General features: G+C 41.5%; 1 protein-coding gene across 1 annotated transcript in view; it reads right to left on the reverse strand.

The window, feature by feature from the left end:
* Window positions 1-24: 24 nt before the first annotated feature.
* KL (klotho) overlaps window positions 25-15084 on the reverse strand; it is a gene marked incomplete at its 5' end in the record, with an annotated part of 43441 nt that continues 28381 nt past the window's right edge. The window contains 4 exons of the mRNA XM_025049510.1: window positions 25-756; window positions 1311-2412; window positions 5909-6177; window positions 6928-7438. Coding sequence (XP_024905278.1) covers window positions 413-756; window positions 1311-2412; window positions 5909-6177; window positions 6928-7438 — 2226 coding nt within the window. The remainder of the gene's footprint in view (window positions 757-1310; window positions 2413-5908; window positions 6178-6927; window positions 7439-15084) is intronic.

Here is a 15084-nt window from a genome sequence, read left to right on the forward strand (position 1 = left end):
TTGAGACTCACTTTGTGTGCCAACATTTGCGGCTATTACTTTAAGTAAACGTTACATTTAAGAATGGGCACATAAAAAAGTATCCTAATCTTGTCACTCAGTTTCTGTGAAAATGTTACAGAGCTGTTTCAATGTGTCATGCTTTTGTTACAGAAAGTGTTGCAGTAATGACAGCCCTTGTCGGGTTTTTTGATCCCGCCCTACCCCCGCTAAAGGAACAAATTCAGGCACTATGGACATCATTCAAGATTTTACAATCACTCATGCTCGTTTCAAAATCCCTGTCATATGCCACAAAGAGATTTTCTAGCAATCGGATATATGAAATCCATGGTGTCACAACACTGAGAAATGCAATGGTCAACAGCTCATGTGTGCATAATTATTTCAAAATAAGTGAACGGGAAAATGTTCAGGACCGTTTGTAACTTCTCCTGCCTTTCTTAGAGTAGTAAAAAATAAGAGAAAGAGAAATAATAAAAGCTAAACAGAGAAAAGCTATGAAGGCCAGCAAAGACTTTCGTGTATGAAGAAAACTGCAGTCGGCACACAGGGTGAATTCTTCTGGACAAAACCCTCCCAGGGTCTCGGGACCCGGGAAGCCGTTGTCGTCAATAATTTTCCTGTAATGTTTCATGGATGGTTTGGGCTCAAACTGATTGGCGGCGTAACGATAGAGGCCAAATTTCGGAGCTGTGCGATCATTAAACGAATAGGCAAAGTAACCACAAAGTTTGATCCCATCCAATACATAGGCTAGAAAAAAACAAAAGGACAGGAGAATAGTCATGAAAATATTTCGCATACAACACTTTACTTTTACATGGCTTTGGTGCATCGGGGAACATTTCAACACCATTAAATAGAACTTCGGACTAAATTAGACTTAATCAGAAAAGTCTTCTTTTACGGGAAGACAAATAGGTAAATATCAAGATAGATACTGCGCTACATTGAACATAGTAGGTTTTATATAATTAAACCTCTGATGAAGTACTTGAGTTAAATCTTCACATATGTGAAGGGGGTCAGACTGCCGTGAGGCCATCTGAGGATGAAGGACAGGGGGAGACCAGGCTATCACAGGTCCAGAGTAGGTGACAAGGACTTTCGGTCTTCCTCCGCTTTTAGCTAAACTCCTTTATCCCTGGAGAAAATACTAACTCTCTGTAGGACACGTTAGGTGTGGCTAGAAATGAACAGCACTTCTCTCTGGGAAGGTGACAGTGCTTACAGCTGAGAATTTCTAACAGGTCTCACGGCCTTGGGTGACACAACCTCCAGGAAGCTGCTTTTCAGAGGGGCCTTACCTTTCAGAGCTTCATTTACATAATTGTGCATATAATACACCCGCAAGGCGTCTTGGGCTGCGTGCAGGTCGTCATCGATGCCATTGGAGATGATGTACGTGGGGAGGTCTCCGTACTTGAGCTTCAGCCAGTTCAGGACTTTGCGCAAGCCCCAGGGCACTACTGCCACCTGACCCGGGGAGCTAAGCCAGGTGCTGTCGGTCATTTCTTGCACTTCCAGGTAATCATTGTATTTTCCTGGATCTTCTTTCTCCCAGCCTACAAGGATGGTGGTGTAATGGCTTAAAGCCAGAAAGTCAAAGGAACCGCGGATTAGCCTTTTCTCATCCTCAGTGAAATAAGGTAGCAGGTAATCGTTTCTTTGTGTCAGCCAGTCCCTCATCACACGTGGATAATCCCCAGAGCCGAAAATGGGTTCGGCCAGCCAGCCGATGTCAAATTCCAAAACTCTCTCGGCCACCTCTTTGTCCCTCGGGGAGAGAGGGCAGGCGGGTTCCACCCAGTCGGCCTGCAAGGCGATGGAGATTCGCCCTCTCTGCGAGCGCCGGAACTGCTGGTCGTACAGGTGCCAGGCCAGCGCGTGCGCCTTCAGGAGGTTGTGGCCGGCCCTGTAGGTGAGGTTCCGAGTGTAAGGCTCGCTCGCCGTCACCCAGAGCTTGACGTGGGGCCCGAGCGCTTTAAAGCACAGCCCGGCGTACTCTGCGAAAGCCGGGGCGATGTGGGGGTTCTCCCAGGCGCCGTGCGCAGCCAGGGGCGCGGGCAGCCCTGGGCGCAGGGCCGCGGGTCGCCACAAGGCCACCACCGGGGTGATGTTGGCCCGCACCAGTTCGCTGGCCACGCAGCAGTAGTAGTGCAGGGCCGTGTGGTTCACCTGGGACCGGTTGCCCAGCGGGAGGATCAGGGCCCAGTCCAGGGCGAAGTGGAAATGCGTCGCGTGCGTTTCCTGGAGCAGGGAGACCAGAGGCCTGATGGCAGCGAAGTCGGCGCAGTAGGATTTCCTCTTCTGGGTCACGAGGCCCTGCACCTTAATGAGCCCCTTGCTGCGGTGGACGTCCCACAGGTAGACGCTCGGGTCGGTAAACTGAGACAGAGTGGTGTCGACCTAGGAGGAGCAGAGTGACCATAATTCTGTGACTTCGCCGGAACAGGCCCGGAAAAGTAATTCAGTGCAATTCGACAGCTAGTGAGCAAGCTGAGCAAAACCAGAAACCGTTCTAGCTGAAAATGGAAACAGTTTTTTTGTGAATAGCGAGCTCCCGAAGAAGAAAACATTCCACTTCTAAGCGTATTTGTTTTACCTGTATTTCTGTCGACCCCTTGAAGTGTTACTTTATTTAATGCTGAAAAAAAAAAAAATCTGGATCTTTTTTTTTTCCCCTCACTTCAGATGGCAAACATTAGCGATTCTCACACATCTCCTGTCTGTTAAGTAAGCACAGTATTTTTGGACCTTTTTCTTTTATTATAAGAAATCACTAATGAAATGAAACTTTCAAATTAAAAAAAAAAAAAAAAGACTAGACAAAGATAACACTTAAAGCCTGAGTGAGAGTCAGAAAATTAAATGGTGTTTAAAATTAAATTGTGCTTCTCAAAATCATAAAATTAAACTGTGTTTCTTAAAATCACGTTTGGCACAGGGGTTCGCTCTAGGTCGAGAAGGTACTAAATATGCATAACTGGCCTTTTATTGGCCTGTATTGAACTTAACAAATTCAGTCTGACTGATGGTGGAAAGCAACGGAGAATGTAGAACTAGGGAACAATATTGTCATCCACCTATAACGAGATTTAAAAAAATTTCCCCTGATAAGTTTTCTATGACGATCATGACAATATAGTTTTTTCAACATCTGACACAGAAGCTTCTAAAACGAACAGAGGTCTTTAGGTAAAGTGGACAAAATCCTCCCTCCGCTTGCAAGCCAGGGAGGGAAAGCAAACTGAAAGGCCACCCCAGGAGCCACTGCCTACGCCTGTGATCTGCCCGGAAAGAATTCCCTCCGAGCAGGTGATGCGAGTTGACCCTCTGTAAAAGCAGGGGTCAGACGAGCCCCAGTTTTACTCGCCTGTTGCCAGCGAGCTCTTGACCCTCGGGGGAAGTCAGTGCTGTGTTCACAAAGGAAAGTTATAAACTACAGCGTGTCAGAGGGAAATGGCCTTTTCTGGAGGACCGTCCTTTGTAGGTCACCCTCTCATGCATTTCTTCTAATACTGAGGGACTGCCGAAAAGCATTTTTCCACCGTGATGCACCCACAAATCGCATGTCTGCCGCTTTGCGAGACAAAATTTGCATGCTCTTTTGAAATGTAAGTGTTCATAACTTGAAGGAAATTTTTTAGATTATTTTTATAGAACTCTGAGTTCACTAAATTCGTAACTTTTGTACATAATTTAGTCCATGTAAAAACAAACGTGAGAGACTAGGTGTAATTTCGGGGGAGGGGGGAATCTATTTCTTAAAAAGTACTGGACATTTAGAAATGAGTGTTGAGGCAAAATTCTGTCTAGCCTCCATCAATTGGTCGACTTGTTAATAAAAAAGTAAAATAATAAAGCTGAATCAGAAAGAATGGGTATGAAGTATGTATTTAGTGTGTATTGAAGAAACTTTCTCCTAATATGACCAATGTTAAAGAAACCCATGTCCCAGTATGTAGCAGGTTCTGGACCCAATTCACTGTGAGCATTAGTGGTTATGGAGAAACACTGTCTGCTGGGAAATTAGGTCCAAGTTCAGTGACAATCCATGTGAAGAAGCCCAAGGTCAGATTTCAGACTCATTGTGTGCTTAGTGGAATATTATTTTTGAAGATTTTCAAGCAAGATGCATGCCTCATTACTATTTTCCAGGAGGGAAAAGATAAATTTCAACGGTTTAAAAGTCTCTTCTCAAAACTTAAATGTAATAAAAGTATAGAGTACTGCTTGTAAATGAAAACGTATGCTCACACTTCTCAGAACTGCTCTAAAAAAAAAAACAAACAAACTCGTTTTGACTTTGTCAATTAGGAAGTCAGCTTGGAAAGTACACTACCAAAATAATACATAGCTCACGGTGAAAGCAGAAAGAATAAAACAGCAATTGCAGCCTTTTCCCACTAGAGAGCTTCTGGAGAAGTTCAAGTCCAGCGTCTATTGGAGCGTGCCTTCCTTTCGTGTTTGGCTGGCTCTGCATAGGAGATGTGGGTGGGGGCTTGTGACCCTGAGCTGATGATGAGAAAGGGAGGGCAGCCTGAGAGAGAAGGTCCCGGGCTGATGAGTGGCTGGCATTAGATCAAATTCTAAAGCAATTGCTTCTAAGGAGTAGAAAAAGCGATTCTGTCTCCATCTCCCTTCCTCTTCACTGCTGTGCTGCTGCATCTCGCCAGAGTTTCTCTTCTCCCTTGAGGAAATAGGATGTGTCCTTAAGACTGTCTTACTCTTTACCAGTCCCCAAGGCAAGCACGGGCCTGGGGTGGGGACCGGAGCAGAGGGAATGGACTCCCTTCAATGTCTCACTCTGCCCTGAGGTCACACTGTCTGCAGAGATGCTGGCAGGGGTTTCCCTTCACAAAGGACCAAACTGGAATCACCTGCGCAGGCTCAGGCTGCTGTCAGAGGTCCAGGCAGAGCATGAGCCCGCAATGACAAGGGGCGCCAGGCCCAGCAGGGAATGGGGAATAGCGCAAGGCTAAGAGCTGGAATGAGGACCAGGGACCATCCCACTTCAACCTCATCAAAGGGACGGGAGAAGGAGGGACCGTAGAAGGCTTCCGCCCTTGCCGCGCTCCCTCTCTCATTCTCCCTCGCCAGCATCTCTCCTGCCCTTTGGGTCCTACTTGAACCTCACTGTGCACCCCACTTGCAGGAGAGAAATTAAGATGGGAGGCTCCGCACAGCAGTGGGCTGAGGGGGAAGGAGAAAATACTAAAATCTCCAATCGAACCCTAGAAAACAAATTCCTTTAAACTTAATGAAAATGAAATGAACAATATTTAAATTTTAAATAATTACATTCTTATTTTACAATTAAATTAAAAATAATATTGAGGACTAACCACATCGCAGGTGCTTGATAAATATTGGACAATTCTTTGGAAGAACTTCCTTACCAGCTCAATGACTACAGCTAGTCATGGCGTTCTGATCATCCAGTGACCCACTGGAGCGAGGGTTTTCATCCTCCGCGTATTTTGGCAAGCTTGGGGGGTCCACAGCTATGTCTCAGGAGGGCTCTGTCTAAAGCCCTGACTCAATCTCAGCAGCTGCACTGAGGTCTCAGATAATCTGGACTTCTGAGTTATATCTCATTTATGGAAGAACTCGACTGCTTAAAAAAAAAGCTTGCTTGAAAACCACTGTATTAAAAGAGAGTATTTTATCTTTTAAATATTCATATGTTTTTAATTTGTGCTCCTTTGGGGGCTGGTTTAAAGTGCAAGGTGAAGCTAGGAAGAGTTTGGGAGAGAAAGGCGCAGCGTTCCACATTACACCCTTAAGGGACAGTGTTTGGCCAGCCACAGTGACCATGTGTCATGGCAGCCTGAGAAGGAAGCGCTACTTACTAGTGACAGGGCTTGGTGAGACTGCTGATTGGTTTTGTCAGCTGACTTACTTGAATGTAGTTGTCAACAATTCCCCAAGCAAAGGCACAGGGAAATGTCCCTTCTAGGGGTTGATTTTCAGGTAAAGGAGGGAAGCCATTTTTCTCTATCAGCTGTTGGTAGAACAAGGCTGAAGACTTCGGCAACAACTTCTTATCCTGGCTTAGAAAGTCCACGTAGAAGAGTCCGCGCCTGATGCTATAGCCTCGGTGCCACTCAAAGCCGTCCATGAGAGACCACACCGTGTACCCGATGACGTCCACCCCATCCAGCCTGATGGCTGCAAAGGGAAGAGAGGACAAGAGCAAAGTGACCCGTCACTGGACACTCGCCTCAAGATTCACGAGCATTTGAGGGTCTTACTACTTAAGGAAATAAATTAGGTAGTATGTTTATTGTTTGGCAAACCAATGGCCTTTCTCATGGACAAATGGCTCTAATCGACCTTAGATAACTCTACAAATAAAGATCTTCCCAAATATGTTTATCTCTAATATGTTTTTATTTAGATTATCCTTATTTCCAGTGGGTATTCTTCAGGCCTGGGATGATGTTCCACTTTCTACCCTAGGCTCCTGACATTGTGCCTGCTGCAATAAATGAATAAAGTCTTCAAAAGCATAAACTACTTACTGTTTTCTGTGGGAAATGTTGATATTCATTTTTCTTTAAAATTGTTTCATTCAGTACAAGCAATAAGAATCCAAAAACAAGTACAGAAAACGAGCTATCCTGGGATTTACTTAGTCCTTAATGTAATCTAAAAATCTTGAGTAATAACTCTGAAACTCAAGTAATTTCATACATTATAACCCAGTTTTTCATTTACAAAATGAGTTTAAAAATTAATTTAAGTTACTCAAGTCCCCAAATGAGAAAGGTGTTCATAAATGCATTCCTACCGTTGCAGAAATGAAATTCTACATTACAATTAAAAACTATAAATTTACATAGTTTATTACAGATCATCTGAAAGATTGTTTTGCCAGTGGATTTGGGCAGGAAATTAGAATTTTATCCCCAATCCTACCTTTTAAGGTTTCCATTATGAATCTTTTGAGGTAATACATATATTTGGCGTCATCTGTCTTAGTGGTCTCTGAGACAAACCAGCCATTTTCCACAATAAATATTTGAGGGTGGTTATATTCCAGGTCAATCCAGGAAAGCAGTTGCCTCAGGCTAGAAGATTCTAATTGGCGGAACTTCATGCGAGGGTCCAGTAGTTGAAAACTCAAGATTGGGCCAAAAGAAAGAGCAAAAAAGTCAGCTGTTCCCTTGATGAACTTTTTCTCAGATTCAGTAAAAGTTGGTAAAAGAGATGAAAGATTATTCTTCATGCTCTCTGGGTAGTCACCATCAATGAATATGGGTTTGGCAAACCAGCCTAGTACAAAGTCAAGAGATTTCTGACATTCTCTGATGCTGTGGTTCGTCATTCTTCGAGGACTGACCCAGTGGGAACTTAGGGAGATGGACACCTGGCCCCCCTGAGTTGGACGGAAAGAAGTATTGTAGAGATGCCAGGTTTTGGCATGAGCCTATAAAGAGAAAAAACCATGGTGAATGTATTTCTGATCGTGAGAGAAATATAATACATATTTGAATTCCCAACCCTAGTTGTATCTGTTTCTCATCAAACCTACCCTAATGACTAACCCCACAATGTAAAAGTCACCTGGAACCAATAAATTATTTCAGAGGTCGATCAGCCTCGAGCGAGCTGCTACCATGACTGGAATTATTTCCATCGTTTTTCAGCAGCCAGTGAAAAACTCGGAATTTCTGGCATTGAATGTGTAGTTTTTATTCATAATTTGAAAAATTCATTAAATAAGAATTTGTTATACTATCTTACTAGTTAATTGACTTTGGATTGGGTACTTTTTAATTAATGAAAAGAACCAATCCCGAATATGTGATCACACCAGGAACTTCGAAATAGGATTATATGTTTTTTATCCTAAGAGACTGGGAGTTTTCAAGATGACTCAAATTGTTGAGAGTCAATTTAATATTTTGTATTCATCTCTCATAGTTAAAATTCTAACTCATGTTCTCACCATCTTTGTTCTTCCCTAAGAAGAATCAGTGCAATAAATTAAAGGACTAACTCCAATATCTAACGTTGGCCCGCCCTCCAGAACTTTGGGACAGAACTGACTTCTCACAGGACCCAGGATTCAAGGTACAAGCCAAGAGCAAAAAAAAAAAAAAAAAAGAAGAAGAAGAAAAGAAAAGAAAAAGCACCCAAATACAGCTTTGAAGAGATCTGATATCCACACTTAGTCAGCACTCAGCCCAGAGTTTTCGACAGCAATGAAAATGAAATGGGCTTTGCTTCCATAAAACCAACGTTATGGTCCTGTAAAATCTTACCGAATTCTGATGTTTTATTTTCATTTGTTTCCCTTTTGTTTACAAAGAATAGCGAGAATGGCAGGGTTTTTCCTCCCTTACTTAATGAATTAGGTTTCTCTTTACTTTTGAATTCCTTGATTTTCTCTCTCCATTTTTCTAAGAATACAAGTGCTGTTTTTATTAGCCTTTTACTCCTCTCATATATTCTCTTTAAAAACTTGATTCTAATTCTTCTCCAAAATGATCATGCCAATTTCCACTCCACTCCCTGGGCCAGAAGAAGCTCTTTCACTCAGTATGCTTAATATACTCTTCATCTTTCCTAAATATTATTCTTGTGGTTCATTTTAGTGTATTTGTCCAAGAATGGCCTCATCACTATTCTTAACTGTTCAGCAGAATAAAATAGTTTATGTTTACATTTTAGTTCCTTAGTAAATATCTATGTTTAACTTCACCGAATGCATTATTTTCATGACCTAGAATAGTTATCTATATGCGAACAAGAAAATGGAGAATAAAATGATGATCTAAAGAATAGTGACATCCGCCCATGTGAATAAGAAATTGGGGCTGAATCGTGTGACTCCACAGGCTTTGCGATGTCTCCCATCCTTCTCTGTCTTCCTTTCCTTTGCCACCTCTTATCTTCCCAATCTCAACTGACAAGAAATATCATCCTGACATTTCACAGAAAAGAAAGGGAGCAGTTCATGCTGGTACTCAGGACACCAGACCAGGGGACTTTCCTAATTTGGCCCAGTGGAAGCCTAGGACAGTCATGTCCTTAATCTAACAGACACACCCCCTACAGACAAGTGCTGTGATGGGTGAGCAGAGGGGGCAGGCAGGAGTGGTAGCGACTGAGAACTTCATAATCTGGGTTAGTTTTGCAGGTAATTGAAGTCCGAGTCATACGATAGAATTGTCTACAGTCACAGACCACTCTTTTAACCTTGAGTTTGAGAGCGTCAACATGGCTGAGAGAGGGTTGGGCAAGGAAATGAATGGCCTAATCCATAGGGAGATGCACACGTGGTCTTTGATATCAGATAAAATTCCTGCTCCATCACTTTTAGTCGTGTGCCTTTGACCACATTACTTAACCTGGGCAGGTAAGACTAACCTTCTTGTGTCTCTCACAGGGCTGTCATGAGGATTAAATGAGATAATTTCTGTAAAACACCTAACACAGAGTTTGTATATGGTAGGGTCTCCATGAATGTTTATTCCTTCTGACCCTAAGGGATGAGCAGACAGCAAAGGAAGACATTGCAGATAAGGAAAGACCCCCATAAGGAATTCAGCCCATAGCAATAATGTGATATAGTGATATGACCTGGGGTTTAGATTACAAGAGATGAGTTTGGATCCTAAATCTTCCATCCATTTTTAGGATAAGCCTCAATTATTTCTCTGTACAAGTGAGAATAGCATCTATTCTCCTGTAGGGATGTTGCAGGGATTAAATGACATAATGCAAGCCAAAGTGTCTATCAAGTTGTTGATTATTTTAGAGAACAATAAATTTGCAGCATTGGAAAGTACAGTTAATTTTATGTGTCAACTTGAGTGGGCTGAAGGAACCACAGATAGCTGGTAAAACATTTGTCTAGCGTTTAGCTAAGCTACTTCATGGTGCTGCTGCCTCAGAATCCATTTTGTCTGGCCAAGTAGCCAGTAGGGACCTTAAACTGCCACTAGTCCCCATGCGAGTGCGTGCCCTAGATAGCAGCCTGCAGAGTCATAAGAAAATGTACGTTCCTGATGCAACTTTCCCAACAGCCCTGTCATCAACAGTCACCCCTGCCTCCCAGCACCCGTATCCCTTATGCACCCTTTAGATAAGACCCTTGTGGAGTTTACTCAAACCCCTATTTTTGTTTGAATTGACCAATTCAGCCCTAGCCCAGGAACCTCAAAGCACTCTATCCACAGATCCTAATAAAGGCCCACGTCCCAAGTCCTGTCCCTCTCACTGTCTCTGTTTTGACATCCCAGTGTGGCCCCATGAGGCATGCCATGTACTTCCTCTAGAACCTGTGAGTGACTAACTTCTCCATTTCAATTTCTCTTGTGGTCTATTAAACCGAGGCTCAGTGCAGCACCCTGTGCTTCATGCAACAAATGTTAATTTAACAAAACCACGGCCGAGTGATTTCTGGGTGTGTCTGTAAGGGTGTTCCTGGAAAAGATGTGCATTTGAATTGGTAGACTGAGTAAAGATCACCCTCCGGGAGGTGGGTGGGCATCGTCAAAGCAAGGACCTGAATAGAACAGAAAGATGAAGGAAGGATGAACCTGCTCTCTGACTGGGCTGGGGGCGCCCATCTTCTGTCATCTCTGGTCACTGGCACTCCTGGTTCTCTGGTCTTTTAACTCAGACTCAGACTTATACCATTGGCTTCCCTGGTCTTTGGGTCTTCAGGTGTAGACGAGAACTACACCATCAGCTTTCCAGGACCTCCAGCTTGCAGACAGCAGGTCATGGGACTTCTCCGTCTCCATAACCACATGAGCCAATACCTCATAATAAGTCTCTTTCTGTATATCTATATTTATCCTATTGGTTCTTTTTCTCTAGAGAACACTGACTAATATAGAAAGCATCTTAGTTATCATTTGGCTTAACCACTCGCCCTACTCCAGACCCCGCACTGAATCTGTCTACGGCGGCCCCAGATGGAGGTCATTCCATTCTCCGGAGGTCTCTTCACCCCCATCTGCTAAAAGAGGTTTTGTAGGATTGTAAGTGGCATAATTCTCATTTTACTTATCTCTCTCTATGTATTTTTTCATTTTCTACCATACACATGTATTGCTTTAGAACAAAAACACTTAAAATTCAAAACAGAAAAATAGCTCGTATGAGTTGGATGCCAGGCCCTACTTGACCTGTCCGTGATGGTTATTTGAAAGCCGTGATCTAATTAATCCCGGCCAGACTGTCCTCTAACCTGCCCCACAGTCTCCTCTCAAATCCTGACTCCCAGGCATGTCGAATGCTACGTGAAGTTCTGAGATCTGCGAAGCTGCCATACTTTCACAGGTGCAGCTCTTTCAAAACTCAGCTCAGACATCACCACCTCCAGGAAGTCTTCCCTGACATCTTCCCTCTCTCCACGCTTAAATGTCTGTTTCATGTGTCTCTTCTGCTGGCCTCTCTCAAAGACCTTAACTACAATAATTGCATTTATTTGTCTAGATTGCGGGTGTTTTGAAGGCATTGACTAGGACTTTTCTTTCTCTATTCTCAGATTCCAGCAAAGTGTCTCAGGGCAGAGTAAGTATTCGATAAGCAGATATGGAGGAATGCAGGCTGCCATTAAGAACCATATTAACAAGTCAGATACAGAAGCAGTTTTCTGAGACAGAGCAGCAAAACTCTCTGGTCGTATTTCATTTATGAGACCTTAAAAAGAGAACTTTCAGGCACACATCATTAAAAAAAATTAATTAGAAGGAATTAAGCATGATAGGCTTCTGAGAATAATACTGTGTTGCCTCAGAGTACACTAATGATCCAGTTTGGGGCATAAGACACTCTGGTATATGATATGCTCCTCACTTCCTTCGCAGCCTCAATGCAGATTTTGAAATCTCAGATCTGAAAAGTCTAAAAAAAAATATGGATCTTAGATTTCTTTCTTCCAATCAGCTAGTATCACCAAATTTTGGAAGTCAGATAAAATAGTCTGAATTTCATAGCACATTTTCATTCTGTCCAAATCGTAAGCTCCATCTCATTTACCTATTTGTATCTTTCCCAGAGCCAGACACAAAGTTTCTCACAAATGAGGCATTTAAAAACAGTGAAGCGAGCTCCATGTCCGTTTCGGCTTTCTGCGTGGCCCACATTTAAGACCTGGGTAAGGGACACGAAGCCCAAATAGCACACAGCAGTATGGCTGAGCTACGGCAGAGATCAGAGGTAAGAGCTGAAGCACGTCAATAACTCGAAGAGAAGAAAGTTGTGCGAAAGAAGGGCCCAGAACTCTGCATGGGGATTTCGTGAGAGTCTTTGGCTAAATAGGCACAAAGTGAGACTCTTTGAGGTTTAACAAAGAGCGCCTGCCACAGGTCTGAGACATGAAAATCAGAGGTTTTGCAGGGCTGGGAAACATTGCAATTTAAGATAGCCACAGTAGAGAAACATGCATGGTCGAGCACTTCAGATATTCAGCTGAAACCCAAGAAGGTCACACCTGAAAAGGAAGGACAAAACTGAAATAGGCCAGATCTAACAAAGACTAGATTCAACCCTGGCGTGTTTAAAAGAATCCTCTGGTAATTAAACTGCCTGGCAGAACAAAATAGCATACCCTTTAAAGGAAAACAATATAAACCAGACTCCCTATCATGTGTCATTTATATTGTCCAGGGGATAATAAAATAAAAAATTACTAGACATTGAAAAGGAAGGAAATAAAAAACTATACATTGTTTTCTATGTATAAAAGAAGGAAAATGGAAACTTTAATTTAAAAAAAAAAATAGCATTCTAAAGATACAGAAACCAAAGCCAAGATGACTTAGGATTTTAAGATAGTTTTTACAAATATGTTCGAGGACTTCAAGGAAAAGATAGATATAAAGACTGAACGTATGGGAAATAACAACAGAGAAATGGAAACAAAAGAATACATGAAAATTATAGAACTGAAAAGTAAAGTATATAAAATGAAAATTTTATTCAATGGGATTAACTATATTAATTCTATGCAAAATATATGATAAGAATAAATAATATAACCTCTAAAGAAACCATAAAAATATAGTAAAAGTTATATTTAAAAAGCCAGCAGAATAATAAAAATAAAATACTAAGAAATATTTGATTCACTAAAAAGTATCCGTAAAGAAACAAAAAACTGATAGGACAAATAGGAAAAGAATAGCAAGATGGTAAACATAAACCCAGTCATATCAATAATTACTCAAATAAAAATGCACTAAATGCTCTAGGTAAAAGACAGATACTCTCAAACTAGATTTTGAAAAAGTAAGCTTCAATTACATTCTTGTATATGAAATACACTTTAAACATAAAATCTCAGCTAGACTGAAAGAAAAAAGATGGAAAGAAGTAGATCAGACATGTGATAAGCATAAAAAATTTGGCATGGGCATATTAATAACGAAACAGACTTCAAGACAAGAAGTGTTACCGGAGGTAAAGATGGATAATTCTTAATGATAAGAGGGTCAATTCATCAAGAAGACATATGCTCAATATAATGATATCAGAGCTTTAAAATACATAAAGCAAAAATTTACAGAATTTTAAAAAAGTAGACAAACCGACAATTCAAGTTGGAGATTTTAACTCCCCTCCCAGTAACTGACTGAAGAAATAGCAAAAAAAGAAAAAATTACTAAGTATATAAATTGACTAAATAATACTATAGACCAAATTGACCTAATTGACATGTAAGTCAACACTACACTAAACAATACTTTCAAGTTGTACATGAAATGTTTATGAATGTAAACCACATCCTGGAGTATAAAATGAATTTCAAGAGATTGAATCAGTAATGAAAAAACCTCCCCAAATAAGAAAAACCCAGGGTAAGTGGCCTTAATAATAAATTATCCCAAACAAGCAAAGACGAGCTAACGCCAATCTCTCTCACACAAAGCTGCAGACCAATATCTTTTATAAATATGGACACACAAAAAAAACTCCAAAAATATTGACAAAACGAATCTAGCAGTATATCAAAAGGACTATATATCACAATCAGGTGGGATTTACCCCAGGGATGAAAGGGTGGTTCAACATATGAAAAATCAATCAATGTAATACATCACTGTAAAAGAAAAATTCCAAGTTTTTTTCTTACTGTGTAAAGAAAAACCCAGTTCTTCCCTACTATGTATTTCTTCTCCGTGAGTCTCTTACTACTCCCACAAAACACTTCACATCTGACCTTTCAGGTCACCAAATGTGTGGAGGTTTTTCCCACATCAAGCAATTCTATGCGACACCACCTGGGTGTCCTACAACTTAACTCAATTCTGACACTGTCTACTAAGAGGTAGTGTCATATCCCACAGATTAAGGTCTCAGTCCCGTAAGATTCCTTCCCCTGACACACACACACACACACACACACACCAGACACCAGTCTCAAGCTCAGGTTATCGCCTGTGCTTCTGACCAACGAGCTATAGAACAGAGGTTCCCATGACCCCCTCCTCAGGTTCACCTAATTTGCTAGAGCAGCTCACAGAACTAAAGGAAATGCTTACTTACACTTACCAGTTTATTAAAGATGTATGTGATAAAGGACACAGATGAACAGTCAGATGAAGAGATACACAGGATGAAGACTTAAGCACAAGAGCTTCTATCCCCATGGAGTTGGGGTGTGTCACCCTCCCAGCCTAGAAACTTCCCAAAGTCCCTACTTTTGGGTTTTGTGGAGGCTTCCTCATGTAGTCATGATTAGTTTTTAACTCCGTTTCCAGACCCTCTCCTCTCTCTGGATGATGGGAATGCGAGACTGAAAGTTCTAAGCTTCTTTTTTTTTTTTTTTTTAATTTTTTTTTGTTGTTGTCTATCACCACACACCAAAATTAATTCAAAATGGATTAAGGACCTGAATATCAGACCTGAAACAATAAAATGCATAGAAGAAAACTTAGGAACTAAACTCAAGGACGTTGGACTTAAAGAAGATTTTATGAATTTGACCTCAAAGGCAAGGGAAGTAAAAGTTAAAATAAATAAATGGAACTACATCAAACTGAAAAGCTTCTGCTCAGCAAAAGAAACCGTCAACAGGTAAAGAGACAACCATCCGAATGGGAAAATATATTT

Source organism: Pteropus alecto, unplaced genomic scaffold (assembly GCF_000325575.1).
Source record: "Pteropus alecto unplaced genomic scaffold, ASM32557v1 scaffold16, whole genome shotgun sequence".
NCBI classification, from domain to species: Eukaryota; Metazoa; Chordata; class Mammalia; order Chiroptera; family Pteropodidae; genus Pteropus; species Pteropus alecto.